General features: G+C 41.2%; 1 protein-coding gene across 1 annotated transcript in view; it reads right to left on the bottom strand.

Annotated features, from left to right (window-relative positions):
• Positions 1 to 16,567, bottom strand: part of PAPPA (pappalysin 1) — a gene marked incomplete at its 5' end in the record, with an annotated part of 252,028 nt that overhangs the window by 212,664 nt on the left and 22,797 nt on the right. Inside the window, one exon of the mRNA XM_084793333.1 lies at positions 4,316 to 5,378. Coding sequence (XP_084649459.1) covers positions 4,316 to 5,378 — 1,063 coding nt within the window. The remainder of the gene's footprint in view (positions 1 to 4,315; positions 5,379 to 16,567) is intronic.

Here is a 16,567-nt window from a genome sequence, read left to right as displayed (position 1 = left end):
ATAATAAGGGTCTTTAAAAAACAGAAGGAAAACTGGTTCAGCAGTTAGGAGCACTTGCTCTTAGGGATGATCTGAGTTCAGTTTCTAGCTCATCCATGGGAGATAGCTTAAAACCGCTGCAGTTTTAGGCATCTAGGGGATCTGATGCCCTCTTCTGGCCTCTATAGGCTCTGCACACATGGCTCACACACACGTGCATGTGCATACACACACACACACACACATGTACACACACACACATAATGATGATGATGATAGCAATAAAATAAATATGTTTAAAATTACCAGAGATAGAAAAGCAATAATAATAGACATATGAAAAGAAATGATAAGAGAGAAATAGAGATAGATAGAAAGAGAAAATCTAAGAGAAAAGAGAGAGAGAGAGAGAGAGAGAGAGAGAGAGAGAGAGAGAGAGAGAGAGAGAGAGCTATATTAAAACTCACCTAAACAACAGCAACCTGATTTTAGTGGCTTATGTTCCAGTTGCCTACCTGATTTTGTCCCTTTATTCTTTCTCTCTTTTCTCCTTTGTCCCTCCCCTCCCTCCTCCCTCTTATTTGTTCAAAGCCACAAAGTGAGTATTTCTCTGAAACCTTCCACAGGTTTCTCTCTGTACACAGGAGAGCTGACTCAGCCAGAGCCAAATAACTCCAGCTTAGTCATAATGACACAGGGCCTGGTGGGGCTCGCCCTGGGCACACAGATTTCCCAGGCAGCAGACAAACAGAACCTGGCTTGAGTGGTCACACTGCTGGCACAGGGCCTTGCACAGACATTTAGAGCATGCAGTCTCGTGATGAGAAAAGAGGAGGCCTTTGGAATATGCTAGCGTTGCCTGCTGATTTTGAGTTATATAGAACCTGGGGCCCCATGGTCCCTGTAAGCCAGTATGGGACTCTGAAAAGGCTAATTGCCTTTGGTTCTGACTCAATCACAATGGTCAGACTTCTCCCAAAGCTTTGTAAAAGGTACTTCGCCCCATGCTTTAAGGTTACTTAATTGTTCCTTGGATGTAAACATAGTTCCATCAACTGGCTTTAGAGTTAGGAAGCCTAGGTTTGAGTTCAAGTCTTCCACACATTAATTAGCAGGGTGACTCTAAATGTATCCCCTCATCTTTCTGAATCTGGAATTTTTTAAAGTAATGAATGTTTGGGTGCCTGCCTCTGAAACCTTGGTAGATGCTAAATAGTGATTTCTTACATGAATCCAAGGATGGTTAATTGGATAGATGGATAGATGACTTTCAGCTATTCTCACTCTTCTTTCTACTGACTCTGCCTTCGAACATAGGCATTTCTTGTAAGCCCAGCTTAGCAGAACACTGTACACTGTTCACAGAAAACCTACATTTTTCATTTCATGATTTTACAGTTTACATTTTTGTAGTTCCATGATTCAGTAATGACATTACTGAGTCATGTAAATTGAGCTCTCTAAATTCCAATCACTCAAATGAACATGATAGATCCCACATTGTGTCCTTTTATAAGATTTTTTAATGGAACTAATGTGAGCAGAAGTGACCTGGAGGGGACAATCCATACAGCAAATTTTCTTTTGCATGCTGACTGAGTCTATAACAAGTGAATGTTCAGGAGCCCTACCCATACCAGCAGGCTGAATTGCAATGCTCTCTGAGTTGCTGTCCGGCAGAACATTCTTCTGCTAAAATCCTCATTTTTCTACACATAGGTATTATGCCTGTGCGAGGGACCCTTGCTCTTTTGAGAGAGACAAAGAAGTATCATCAGAAAACCTGCACAGGCCTGCAATATGTGTTGAAGCCACCAGCAAGTCCAGGTTCTGTGTGTTGGACAGAATGGAAAAGTTCCTTATGAACCTGAGGAAAACATGAAAATGGTTGTTGGCACTTTCCCTGAATTCAAACTGAAGATCCCACATGAACTACAAGTTACCATTTTTTTTATCTTGAGATCACTGGTTTTAGTCAACAGCCAAGGCAGACTCAAAGAAAATCTTGGGCAGCAAACCTCTTTTCTTTCTCTTTCTTAGGAGTAATACAAGGGAAATTTCCTCTTCCTGCAATGTCTTTCTTCCATGACCCAATCTTTGATTGATATCAAAATTATACCTATTCTTTGTATACAAATGCCTATGTGTGTGTGTGTGTGTGTGTGTGTGTGTGTGTGTGTGTGTGTGTGCGCGTGGGCGCGCGTGTGTGCATGCTCATGCACGAGCTTGTGAACACACACAAACAGAAAACAGAGGATAATGTCTATTATTTTATTACATCATCCTTCACCTTGTTTTTTGACAAAGTATCTTCCATTGAACTTGAAGTTCACCATTTCAATAGCATGGCTGGCTAGAGAGCTCCAGAGTTGTCTGTCTCTGCCCTCTAAGGCAAGGATTATGGGCATATGTGACTATGCATGACATCTGAATGGGTGCTGAGGATTTGAACTCAGGCCATGCTGGTTGCACAACACTTATCCACTGATCCATTTATCCAGAAACTTCTATTCTTGTTGTTGTTAAAAGTAAATATTACCAAGGATAATACAAGTAGTAAGTATCGAACCCCTACTCTGATCTACCCAATGGACAGGACATTCTCCACAGTTATGTGGAGAGCTGGGACTGACTCTGAAATAAACTCTGGTGCCCCATATTTGACCATCTCCCCTTGGTGGGGAGGCCTGATGGCACTCAAAGAAAGAATAAGCAGGCTACCAAGATGAGACTTGATAGCCTATGACCATATAGTAGGGGAGGAGGTCCCCCTCAGTCTTAGGCCTAGGGGAGGGGAATAGGGTAAAAGTGGTAAGGAAGGAGGAGTGAGAAGATACATATGATGGGATAACAATTGAGTTGTAATCTGAATAAATTAATTAAATAATAAAAATAAAAATAAATAAAAAGTAAAAAATATATTATTGCATAGATTTGAGGTCTAAAATATGTTTTGATGGAATAGAAACACATAGGATAAAGGTTACCATTGTGAAAATGATAAACATATCCATCAACTTGTGTTTTTTTTAGTTAGTTTGTTTGTTTTAGCATGTATACAAAGAACAGTGAATGTTTATTATCCACATTAGATTTCTTGGGGTCTTCCTTTGCGCTTCCCATTATGCCTGCTTTTGGAGACCTTGGTGAATTTCCACCTGTCCCAGGGAACTCTCCAAGACACATTCAAGTCTTAAGGTGAGTGATCTGCAGTGTATCCCTGACTACACCCCCTTGCCTTAGATTAATATACTTACAGAAACCTACTAATGGATCAGCCACTGGTAGTGAGAGAGGGCATTTTGTATGCCTTTACTCCAATCTCTGCAGACTTCAAAATCACCTTCCTTTTATGGGTGCATAAAGAGCTTCCAAGATGTTACAAAGAGAGGAAATGGTAGAGCTGAGATCTGAACCCAAGGTGTCTATTCCTAATTGACGCCTGATCTACTAGCTCAGCACTCACAAAACTAGACAGACAGTGCAAGAGTTCTGCATCATTTTGTCCAGAAATAAAACCACAAGCTCCATGTTGCAACTGGGTGACAAAATAATTCATTTCACCTTTTCCAGTTTTATTTCTAAGTACATATGCATACATGCGTGCGTGCGTGCCTGCAAGTGTTTGTGCGTGTGATGCTAAATATTGAATGGAGAGCCTTGTACTAGCTAGGCAAGTGCTCTATCACTGAGCTGTAAACCTACCCCTCTTTTTATTTTGAGAGAAGATGTCACAAATTTTCCCAGGCTGGCCATGATCTCATTCTGTAGCCCAGACAGTCCTTGAATTTAAAGGATCTTTCTGTCTGTTTCTCCTAAGTAGTTGAGAATCAGGCTTGAGTCATCAGGTGCTTCTGGTTTTATTTACTTACAAAGCAGAAGTAACAAGTACAAATGTGTGAATATAAACCAATAAATAAAAATATAAAATAATAGTGGTCCTATTGATTTTTAACTGAGTAAAATTTTTTTAAAAAAGTAGCCTTTGTCCAGAAGCTACTGGATTGGTTTGACATAGATCTAAGCAATGGTATCATCTACAGTACAAGTGTTATTTGCATGGTACCCAAATGAACCCTGATCTCTTTGAAAGGACAGGGTTTTAAGGCCTTCTTCATGGTCAGTAGTAAGCGCTCAGTAAGTAGTCTTGTAAAGGACTATGTATGTATGTATGTAGTCCCCTTGATAACCTTGAAAATAAACTTGCCTTGGTCACAAGACTGCTGCACAAACTAGAAAAATAGTCACAAACCGCTAGGGAAATTAGGTGTCTTAAATATCAAATAGGAACATTACAGTCAGCTCTCAACTGGACATATGCCTAGGAAAGTCTTACCTGTGTGGAGAGTCAGGATCAAAGCAAGTCTTCGTGACATCAGTGACATCTGGGTCACAGCATTCTCCACCATCAAAATTAAACCTTTCATAGTTGCAGTCCATGTCACACACACCATTCTGTTGCTTCTTCATGAAGGCGGGGTAGCGCAGCTGGCGGCAGTCCCCACCATCATGTCCGGTCAGTGTATGGTTGCATTCAGGGTCACATTTTTCATCCCCAATCTTGCTGATGTCACAGTTGGCTAGGATGAGGCGATGACGCAGAGAAGAACTGTTTACTTCCAATACCTCTAGCTCCCAGGAGATGTTGTAGTGCTGGAAGGCCTCAGCCAGCTGTTGGTGCTGAAAGTCAATCTGCTGCTGGCTCACGGTTGGGTTCTCATGGCCATCGTCATAGATGTTGACCACACGGTAGCGCACCACCTTGGGCCGACGGAAACTCGGGAGCTGATTGTAGCTGGAGATGACTTCTGTGTTGTCACACAGTGTCTGCCCACAAAGAGGGGGCTCCAAGCTGGTGTCCAACAGGAAGCTGTGGGCATTGGTGATTTCCACTTGGGGGCTGTTGCCAATCTTCATGGGGGACCAAGTGCGCTTCACATTGTCCCAGTTCTCCTGGAGGAGGAGCTGAGGTAGTGGGGTGTGGAGGCCATGGGTTTCCATGTCGGACAATATCTCTCGCTGTGTCCTGGCTACCTTCCACAGACTGAAGTGTTCGATATGGCCCCGGAAGTTGTGATTCAGAGCACTGCCCCCCAACATGAGCACTTTACACTTCTGGGTCAGTGGGCTGAATATGCCACCTACTTGCTCCCCCGAGGTTGCCACCTGGGCACCATTCATATAGAGCTTCATCAGCCGCCCATCGTAGGTAGCAGCTAGGTATACCCACTGGCCTGGGAGGTAGCTGCGATGGGCATCGATGGTGGTCACTTTCCTGGCTCGGTCTGTCTTCAAGGAGAAAAAGTAGCGTGGATCTCTGTTGCCTTGATCACTGGTGGTGTGAATGCCCACGACCCATCCTCGGTCACGAGAGGTATAAGAACATTTGTCATACAGCCCTATGTGGGCCCAAAAGAAAAAGATGAATAAATAAAACATAGAAGTAGATGCAGGTAAGTTATTTTTCTCTGACAACATTCATTATCAGGATATTCTAGAATAGTTGGTTTCAAAAAGGTTTATTAGACTGTCCCCCCGCCAGCCCCCAGCTGCTACTAATGGAGGCTCTGGGACCACCCCTAGGGCAAGTAAGATAAGAGCTGGAGCAACTAACAGGGGAAAAAAAGTAAGATTTGTCCATTCCTCATGGAAAATGAATACATGAGCTTATATTCTTTTTTATTTTGAATATGAAGCATGCATAAAAGCTTCTGTTGGACAAATGGGCATTTCACCTATCCAAAACAATTTTAAATGACAACAAAAACTTTCAGTTTTGGAGGTTATTTTAAGTGAAGGGTAATACAAAAGGTGACAAAGAAACAGTGGAAGATAAAATGGAATAGAAGATGCACATTTAGGAGGACTGTCTCTAGGGCTATTATAACTTTGAGTATATAATTGCCATTACGAGTCATGGAATGATTGGCAGCATGGAATGATGGCCAAGGCTGCCCCAGAAGAGTAAGAGACAAGGGCTGGAAAGCCAGTGTTTTTGACTCTAGCATAAGTCTTGGCTATCGCTGCCATGCATTCTGAAAGATTCCAGAAGATCACTGCCTCCAACTCCTTCAATATTATCAGTGGTGAGGAAACTGAGACATGGGGAACAGATGACGTTTGTGAGGTTATACATAATCACTTATAAATCTCCCAGGAACCTAATATTCCCTGCTGTATAGTGTGTGTGTGTGTGTGTGTGTGTGTGTGTGTGTGTGTGTGTGTGTATGTGTGTAAGTGCAACCCCACACCCACATATTTGCCCTTTTAAGTATGACCTCTACTGACTCTGTTTAATAATCAAGGTATCATGCTAAGGTGCTTGTATGCATTAGCTTATTGAACACTTAAGATTCATGGCAGTGATAACTAGGTTTCTCATTTAAATAATGATGAGCATGAAAACTAAAGGAAGAGGAAAGATGGGTGTGAGGTCAGCTGGCTCTATGACCTTACAATCAACTGTCCTGTATGCAAGTTGCATAACACTCCCAATGCTAATACTACCAAGGATTTGGGTCTCATCATCTCCCAAGGAAAGTTAGAAGTAGTTATCACAAGTTTTAGTTGGTCTTTAAGGACATTTAAAGGAAGGTGTTCTTCTCTAGAGATTACATAGATATTCCAATAGGCAGCTCAACAGATTCTCCATGCACCTGCTTATCTTTGTACTCACCAATTCCCCATCTCCCAGTCTTTCTGGAATATACCCACTGTACCTTGGCACAGGCAATGTTCCTGGATAATAAAGAGCATTTCCTAATTACATGTGTATTTTAAGTGTCAGATGCTGTATGAAGCCAGGTGAGAGGAGGAAAAAAAAGGAGACAAGAATGAATACAAGATGCTCATTTTGGAAGGACAGTGCCTACTCTCATTGGAGAATCACTGCGGTCACCATAACTCTGAGTGTGCATTTGCCATTAGTACTTATCAGATGAACATGGAGAGTGTCCAGCAAAATCAATAGAGGAGGCCCACACAGTCTTTCTTTCTTTGTGGGCACTGGAACCTTAGCATCTGTGCAAATGTCTATGTTAGCATCTGACATGACCAGCATTTTTGGCAGACAATTTAAGCCTTCCCACTCCTAACATTTTCAGGCAATAGAAAGAGTCTCCTAATGGTTATTCCATTTTCACCATCTGGGTGACACTGGCAGTGTTATAAACACCTCTGGGTCTTCTTTGAATAAAGTTTTGTATCACGTAGTCTTTCCATGTCTGATTTTCTTTATCTGAGGTTTCTGAGTGAATAATACACAAAGCCTTTCTTCCAAGGGAGCACTCCCTGATACCTCTGAGTATGGGTAATGCTCTACTCTATTTATTTTGCTTTCAGAAAACAGCATGGAGTCTCTCACTCTTGAGTTGCCTGTACCATCCTGTTGCCTCTTCTTTCCTAAACTAGGTGGTTGTTGAGGGTAATGACCACATTTGGTCATGTTTATAACCTGTCTAGCTCCTTGTTGTAATGGGTACCCAGTATGTGTCCCATGAATGAACACAGTCATGCTTAATTCAAAACAGAATATGAAAAAAAAGGCATTTTAAAAACAAACAGAATTGAAGGCACTAATGTATGTCTCAGTTGCTAAAGGACAAAGAAAACCATAGGACAGATGTGTTTCTACTGTGAAGAAAGGAGGAGGCTCTTTGGGCCCAGGGTAACCTGTTTTAACTCATGATGACAGCAATTACAGGCCATATGTCTGGGACAAAAATCACTTCATCTCTGTGGACCTTGATTCCCTCATCTGTATCTTTCTTTAAATATGTTGTCCTACTTAAAAGACATAATGGATATAATATCCTTGACACACACAGACTATCCAAACAAGAGTTGTTTTTAAGATGTTGAAGGGACTAGGAGTAAATCAAAAAAAGAAAGAATAGGGAATAAGTGGAAACAAAATATTAAAGGTCAGAGAAAGGGGATATCTTGAAATAATCTTACCTGATATGTTAAGATATAGGACAAGGGCTCAAAAAAAAAAAAAAAAAAAAAAAAAGACTTAGAAATCCTATATTTCCACCAGCTTAGGCAATATCAAGAGAATACACATTAAAACTTACTTCCTACATGGGCTGGACCTAGGCTCCCTGCACAGATGTAGCCAATGGCAGCTTGGTCTTTATCTGGGTCCCCTAGTAAGGGGAGTGAGGGCTGTCTCTGACATGGACTCTGTTGCCTGTTTTTTAACCATTTCCTCCTGACAGGGCTGCCTCACCAGGCCACAGGGGAAGAGGATGAACTCAGTCTTGGTGCGACTTGATCTGCTGGAGTTGGTTGGTGGGTGTTGAGGGGCTCCCCTTTTCCAAGAAGTAGGAGAAGGGGTACAGGGGGAAGAGGGAAGGCTGATGGGACTGGAAGGAGAGGCAGGAGGGAGGGGGCTATGATCAGGTATAAAGTGAATAAATGAATGAATGAATAAATAAATAACTTTAAAAAATTAATTTATTCAGATTACAACTCAATTGTTATCCCATCACTTGTATCCTCCCATTCCTTCCTTCCTCGCACTTTCACCCTATTCCCCTCCCCTAGGTCTATGACTGATGGAGATCTCCTCCCCCACTTTTTGGTCATAGGCTATCAAGTCTCATCTTAGTAGCCTGCTTATTCTTTCTTTGAGTGCCACCAGGGCTCCCCACCAAGGGGAGGTCATCAAATCTGGGGCACTAAATAAATAACTTTTAAAAGTTACTTCTCCACTGACTCACTCTAATGGCAAAGAGTTGTCTTCATATTTTGGAATGAATATCACCAGAGCTCACATCTTACTGTCCACTTGGAATGTCAGTAGGATCAGAGATTCCTAAAGCCATCACATTTGTGTCCCCCTTATCTCTTACTTCAGGCTTTTCTTCTTTTTCATTTAATTCTTCTCTTATTCTATAAAAAGAAAGTTGAAGATCTTCTAATAAGAAACAAGATATGCCTCACCTTTGGCATCTTTCCTCTCTTTTTATGTTGCCAGCCAGTGGCTCTTGGTCTCTGAATTTTCTATTGCTTTTGAAAAGACTGTTCACATTTCTTTAGGGTTTTCTCAGTTCAGAAATATTCTGAGGGGCTGGAGAGATGGCTCAGCGGTTAAGAGCAATGGCCGCTCTTCCAGAGGTTCTGAGTTCAATTCCCAGCAACCACATGGTGGCTCAAAACCATCTATACCCTCTAATGCCCCCTTCTGGCATTCAGGTGTACATGCAGATAAAGCTCTCATATACATAAAGTAAATAAAAAAGGCTTAAAAAAAAAAAAAGAAAAAAGAAAGAAATATCCTGTGACTTGGAGCCCAGGTTCAGGCCACTGGATGCTGTCATACAAATGTAAAGAGGAAGAGGTGGCTTGTGCCAGGAGGAGGCAGGGAGGAAAGGCAAAGAGTGGTTCTCAGTGGCTCCAGGAGGAAAGGTATTAAAGAAAATGAGAGCAGGGGCCTCAGAAGTTCAGGTGGAAAGATTTACCTGGAGTGTAAGTTGGTGAATGGAAATCACTGAGCTTCCTAGTTTTGGGGTAGAGACATGGGAATGGGAGTCAATTTCTATGTGAAGAACCATGTAATTGGAGTCATCTTCCAGGAGACTGGATGGGAAGCATTCTTGTACTACATCAGCCCAGGACTAAGCCTTGGCATCAGATATCTGGCTTGCTGGGCCAAGTAACCTTGTCTGCAATAAGTCATAGTAGCACCCTCATTATACCACTGGGGCTCATTGCCCTTTTCTGTAAAAGGAGGTGTGAGTTGAAAATATCCTCTGCTAAAATTTAAGAGCCCCTTTGACCTGATAGTCTGTGGTCATATGGAGGGGGAGGAGGTCCCTTTCGTCAGAGGTCTAGGGATGGGGAATAGGGTGAAAGAGGGAGGGAGGGTAGGAACGAGAAGATACAAGTGAAGGTGTAACAATCTGGATGTAATTTGAATAAATTATAATGAAAATAAATAAATTTTTCAAAAGAGAAAAGAAAAGAAAAAATGATCCTGTTTGTTCACTGTGTGTAGAAAGTACCCAAAAGTGTATGCTGATTTGAATTGAATGTCTTAAGTCATTCCCAATCCTTAAATGCCTGGAACTCCTCTCTTCTCTGTCACTTCATGTGGGACACAAAAAACACATCCTCTGAAGAACTCAAGAACACCCATATAACTCAGACTGTCCTTTCTCACAGTTGTTCTGAGACATAGAGACAGTTTTTAAAAAATAATAAAAGTCTGCCTTAAGCTAGCCATCTGTGTGGAACTACAAGATAGTCTCAACGGACATATCCTTGTATGGAAAGGCAGAAAGCCAAACACAATTCTGCATATAATCTGCATATAGTTAGCATGCACCTGCTAAATGTTCTGAGCCTACAGAAGTAGACAATGAAAGTGACTTCAAGTGTCCTTTTGCAGGCCAGTTAGGTACCGGTAAACATTGCCCAGAGGAAAGAGGATGAGTCACAGGTCCAGTAGAAAGTCCATCCTTGGGCCTTCTGTTAAGGAACTGGCTAACAGCATACCAGTCTGCTGGTCTATAACTGGCTGTGTTGGCTATGGAAAGGGCTTTAAATGTTCCCGGAAGCCTGGCAGAGCTTTGTTTCCATTTTATTATTTACTATTTGGGAGCACACACATGCTATGCTGCACATGGGGAGCTCAGAGGATAACTCTGTGGAGTTGGTTTTCTCCTTCCATCCTCACGCAGGTTCAGGAATCACACTTAGGAGGTCAGCCTTGAGCAGCAAGTGTCTTTATCTGTTTAGACATTTCATCAATCCCTTCTTGCCCTTTTATGTTCTCATCTCTCTCTTTAAGTGCACACCTGGAAGGGAATCCTGAAGGTAGGAGACCTACAGCGTCCTCAAAAGCCTTAACTTGGGGGAAAACTTTGGGATAGGGACACCTTTTATGAATCACATTGAAGATTCTACTCTAGGGATATACATCTCTATTTCTCTTTTCTATACATAAACATGTTACTGTTTCTTAGAAATTACTGAATATCAAGTGCTGTACATTACATTTCTCATCTAAACTTTTTCAAAAAGGTGTCAGTGTCCACATTGTGCACTCTTCAGAGTAAACTGAGGCTCAAGGACAGGAAGTCCAAGGCAACAAGAAGGCTGAATTTGAACTAACAGAATTCCCAGGCTTCTAATTGTGTCACTTACATCAAATGCAAAGCACCATGAACTTTATTGTAGATTGTCTCAAGGTCTGGCCTCCTCCAAAAATATTTGTACAAGTTTTATATTACCAACACAAGCAAGCTGAGCTGAAGCGCAAGACAGAAGGCTGAGCCTTGTGACATGTTTTCTCCTAGACCCAAAACTAGAATCAGAAAGAAGTTCTTTACTACTAACAATCTGTTGTGTTTATCCCTTTAGACTGGGACTGAACATCTGCATGGGCATCTGTCCATTTAGAGTTTGGTATCTTTTGTTGACCTTATCTTCCAATTTTAAGACTTTTATTGCCAGCCTTTCTGCATGTTTGTTTCAGATCCAGGGTTGTCCTAGTTTACAGTGTCTGCATTGTTTTTTTTTTTTTTTGAAGTTTCTGTCATTTGATTGCCCCTTATCTATTCATGTCATAAACTGAATATTTGTGACCCCTTAAGCTGTACGTGTTGATGTCACATTACTTAGAAATTCAGAGTATGACTGTATTTGGTGACAGTGTCTTTAAAGTAGTAATCATATAGCAGTAATGTCACAATAAAACCATATCCAGTGACTAGTGTCTTGATAAGAGAAGACATTTGGGGAACATATGTGCTCAGAGAAAAGAACACGTGGAGACACAAAGAGGACAACCATCTAAGAGCCTGAGAGAGGAAATAACACTCGGCAGACTTGCATTCTGGACGTGTAGTCTCCAGGATTGTAAGAAAAGAAATATGTGTTGTTTCAGTCACACAGGCTCTGAGCCTCTACTAGGGAAGCCCCAGCAGACTTCTGCATTGTCATTCAGCATGCTTTCCAAGAGCTCCCTCTGTAATTTCTCTACACTCTTGTCCATCCCCCACTGCCACATGCTTGGTTCACAATCCTTCTCTTCCTATGACATAATGCCTCAATTTCCTCCCTTCCTATTTTGAACAGAGCACAGTCTATTAGGAGGAGCCAAAGATGGGTGATGTCATCACACACAGAAAAATCTTCCTTCCTGGGAAGCAAGCTTCTATATTTCTGTATGAATTGACTTCCATGAAGCACCTGTTATGTACTGGGTGCATGGATCATTGCTTCCATGTCACAATACCTCCTATGATGTTCACTCCAGAAACATACAGTAGATGCCATCTATTTACCAGTGAGAAAAGTTGAGCCTCAGAGAAGTGAAGTCCCCTTCCCCAAGCGCTAAGCAGTAAAATGAGTTAGAATTTATGTATCATAGTGTCAAGTTTCATTCTTCCATAGCTGAGAGAGACCCCAGCTCTGCCTCTTTTCCTCTATATTGGTTTTCTTGAATGCTCAACATAGTATGATATTAGCTTTTACATTTGCCACTGTCTGGGGGAGAGGATTAGCGAACCACATGACTGCATAGTCAGCTAATGGTGTTTATTTTTTTCTCCTTGGAGAGTATCCATGTAGGAAAACAAAAAAAAGTCTACCAAGGATATTTCTTCCTGTAAAAAAAAGTAGCAGTTGCAAATAAATACTGATAATAATAACAGTTTTTGAAATCCTCTATGTAAGAATCTCTATGTTAAACACACATACCTTGGGGCTCACATGACCCTATAAAAGCTTTATTAATATGTTTTTGGCAGATATACAACCTGAAGACTATAAGTGGTGTCCCAAAGATCCCTGCTAGCATCTGGGAAAGATACAGATATGACTCCTATCTACCTGACTCAGAAGCTAAATGGACCCTAGAATGTTCTCCTGCATAGAAGTCACTCTCACCCACCAGGGGTTCTGTGGCCCACTCTGATGCTGCTCTGCTGTTCACCACTAAACACGCCCATTCTTTTCTGAGCTCTCTCATTACCTCTCCTGATTGGAGGTTTACAACAGATAAATTTAAAGGTATATTCAATTTCCTAGATTCTGAATTCTTCTGATACCCCAAGGTGGTTATCCACTGCGGGAAATGTTAGGTCATGGGTAGGAGAGGCAAGTTTGGGTCACTCACTTTACAATACCCGTGATATATGGGAATCTGACAGTGAATACAAACAAAGGTGAGAGGACGTAGGAATAAAAGGGGAGAATTTAGGTCAACAATCCAGTTTCTTTCAGGATGCTAAAAAAAATTAAAAGCTAAAGGTTGACACTGGTCCAGTTTTGTTTTGTTATGTTTTGTTGTTCATGATTTAATCACCAATATCAAAACCATGAAGGAATGCTTGAGAGAGCAATCCTATAGAAAGCTTTTATTTATCCAGTGGAGAGTAATTAAAGGAGACAGATTTAGGTTAAGTACACCCATGGTCCCTGCCCTAGGTTTATTCAGAAGAGGCCCCCCAAAATGACCTGAAGGATTCAGAACTACCAGACATTAAGAGGAAGCTACAATGGTACCAAATGGCATTGTTTTTTTCTCCTCATGTCAGAGAAGCCAGTGTGTCAAGTGTCACCTCAGTCACATGGTCAACACGTGCTCAGGTGAGGTTTCCTGTGAGTCAGTCATGTTTGTGTTCTGATGTAAGTGGGGATCCAGGAAGCAATGAGACTGGCACACACAATGGCATATGCATATCCTCTCTTGCCCAGAGGTTTTTGTTTTGTTTTGTTTTGTTTTTTTAATGCTAGAAACCAGTTTTGGGTGTCTCCTGACTACATGGCCCAGCTTACCAGTTTCACTAAGTGGTATTACCTTAAATGACTTAGCTCTTGGAGTCTAGGTTTCTCCACCTGTCTCTCAGGATAAAAGCTTTTATCCTGTACACTTCATATATTTCACAGGTATCTTTGGAAGGGTAAAGGGGATGAAATTAGTACATATTTGAGAACTACTTTTAACAATCCAGACAATTTAAGAATGGTACATCTAAAACCTGGACTTCTTAGTACATGGGCTCATGTGATAGACGTGGACTGACAAAAATGCTTCTGAGAACTCAGAAATAACTTGCACTTCTCTCTACACTTGACCTTTGATCTTGAATCTTTTGCTTCTAAAAGCAGTCTGTAAAAGAAAGGTCACGGGTCAGTGCATACAAATGCACAACAACGCGTTTGCATTTTCAGTTTGGATTAACCTGCATTTGGATTTTCAGTGTCTGTGTACAAGCTTGGTAAGGAAGTGTCCACCTGAACCATAGTGCTGGGAGGGAAGGCAGATGAAGATAGAAACATCCCAGCCAGCAGGCCTAAGTGAAATGGGGAAGTCCAGGTTTAGCAAGAGACTTTGCGTTAATACATAAAAAAAGAAGACATAAAATAAAAGAGAGATATACTCTGTCATTTGCATGTACCCCCACACCTGTGCACTTACATATGATTGTGCATACCTATACAAAACATATATATCCACCCCCCCTCTCTCTCACACACACACAGGGGGTGTATGGTGGTTCATAGTTAAACAGACATACAAATCTGACTTCTACCATTTACCAGCGAAGCATCTCAGGAATTCTGGAGGAAACATCCCCTGGTTTTAGTACTCATCTATAAAGTAGGGATAACCCATCTTCCTCTGACAGTTAGAGAGGGAACTAAGGAGATAACAAACTTGTCAGGACTTGGCACAGGGCCACTGGGAACATAATAAGTGTTAAAACATCTGTACATCTGTAGTGCATAGACAGGCTGGTCTGTTCAAAGCCCAAGTCTGCTCCTTGTTAGCAGGGTAGCCTCAGGCAACACCTCCCTTTACCTCCTTCCACCCCCTCTCAATTGAGCTACCTCACATAGGAAATGGTATAACAAGTACTTCCCACCCAGAATAGGATGGCCCAAGAGACTGAAAATTCACACTTGTGTGGTATGCAATAGTGTAGCTACAGCTTTTATTGGTACTCAAAGGAAATACTCATCCATTCCATCTCAGAATTGGGTTCTGTTTTCCTTCTGTGTTCTTCAACTGTGTTTTATTTTTCTCTCACTATTGTCTGTAACAAAGATGTAAGTCCTCTTTGCCATACACTGTGAATGAAAGTGATGTATATCAAATTAGAAAAAGAGATGGAAGAGGAAGAAGACAAGAGAAAAGAGAAGGAAGAAGACTGGGAGATTTGGGTGGGGTTAGATTTCAATTTCATTCACCTTCAAGGATTGCACAGCTCAAGCTAGCTGCTGGCTGATGTTGATGTTTCTGTCATGAAGGAAGACCTCTACCATTGCTCATACTGATGACGTGAGAAACCCCTTTCTGTACTCACCCATTAAACCCTGGACACAGTGTAATTTCTGAAGAAATGGGTAAGGATAGATGGATCCCGCAGTCTCCATCTCTCATGGTAGCCCTATCTTCACCTTTCCCTGTGCTATCAAATAGAGTGATGGAACTAGTTCCTTTACTTCTAGTATCAACCCCTTTATCACTTAATACCATGCTGAGCACCCTGTATGGCCTCTTAGCAAGGGATCCTTCATAATTCTACAATCAAAGCACTCCCTAGTACCTGGGAAGACCTACATATTATTAAACATGTTTTAGTTTCCCTAGACAGAGACTAAGTTGCCTGTCTTTCTTTCGAACCAGCAAACCATGTTCTGAGTTCTAGGAACCCTCAAAGATCCTTGTGTATTCTGTATCTCCAACAGAACTTAAGATATCTAACTCTGGTGACTAATATTGTTTGTGAAATCTACAATTTGACAAATTAACATTTCCAAGTTTCATCTGATGTATGAATTTATTCATTAGTTCATTCAACATATATTCTTGCTTTGTCCATTGTATCAGGTCCTGGCTTGTTATTTTGATCATGGGGCATGGCAAGAAACAGCATGAGCTGTCTAGCTAGGGCTTGATGAATTAGTCATGCTGGTCCTCCTGATCCACACATGGATGCAAAATAGATACAAGCAGAGGAGATAAACATACAATTAGAAAAACCTATTATTATCATGTGTCCTATTCATGATACCACCAGAATTTTTCTGATTCAGGTCATAGCTTTATGTGCCTAGAAATAAATATGCCTTCTCATTATGATGTGCAATGGACATGACCAAAAGCTTCCTATATGTCATCTTCTTGAACCATTACAACTGCCCCATAAAGTAAGTTCTATTGTCCATCCACTAGTGTAGACACTGAATTTCAAGATGGTTGTGGTGGTGGTCAAGGTCATCTGACCTGGGATAAGTAGGATTTAATTCATGTAATACATATTCTATGGAAAACAAAGATTCTCTTACAATCAATTGAATATTTATTTTTGCATAATTTTTAAGTTTCCTCACTCTGATTATATGTACTGTTGGCTATGATAACACAGAAGAATATGGAGTTTCTTTGAGATTGAAGACTACACAGTATCCCATTTATTTCATTTTCTTTTCACAGCTCTCTCCGAAGGAGACAAAATGGAGATGGTGTGCTTTATTTGAATTGGAAAAGTAAAGATTCTAGAGTGGTACAGATTGTCTGATATCATACATTTTTGTGAGAGACAGAACCAGAACCTAAGTCCTAAATCCT

Source organism: Acomys minous (assembly GCF_964271855.1).
Source record: "Acomys minous genome assembly, chromosome: 1".
Taxonomy (NCBI): Eukaryota; Metazoa; Chordata; class Mammalia; order Rodentia; family Muridae; genus Acomys; species Acomys minous.
Note: the sequence above shows the minus strand (reverse complement) of the source record. Positions and strands in the feature narration are given on the sequence as shown.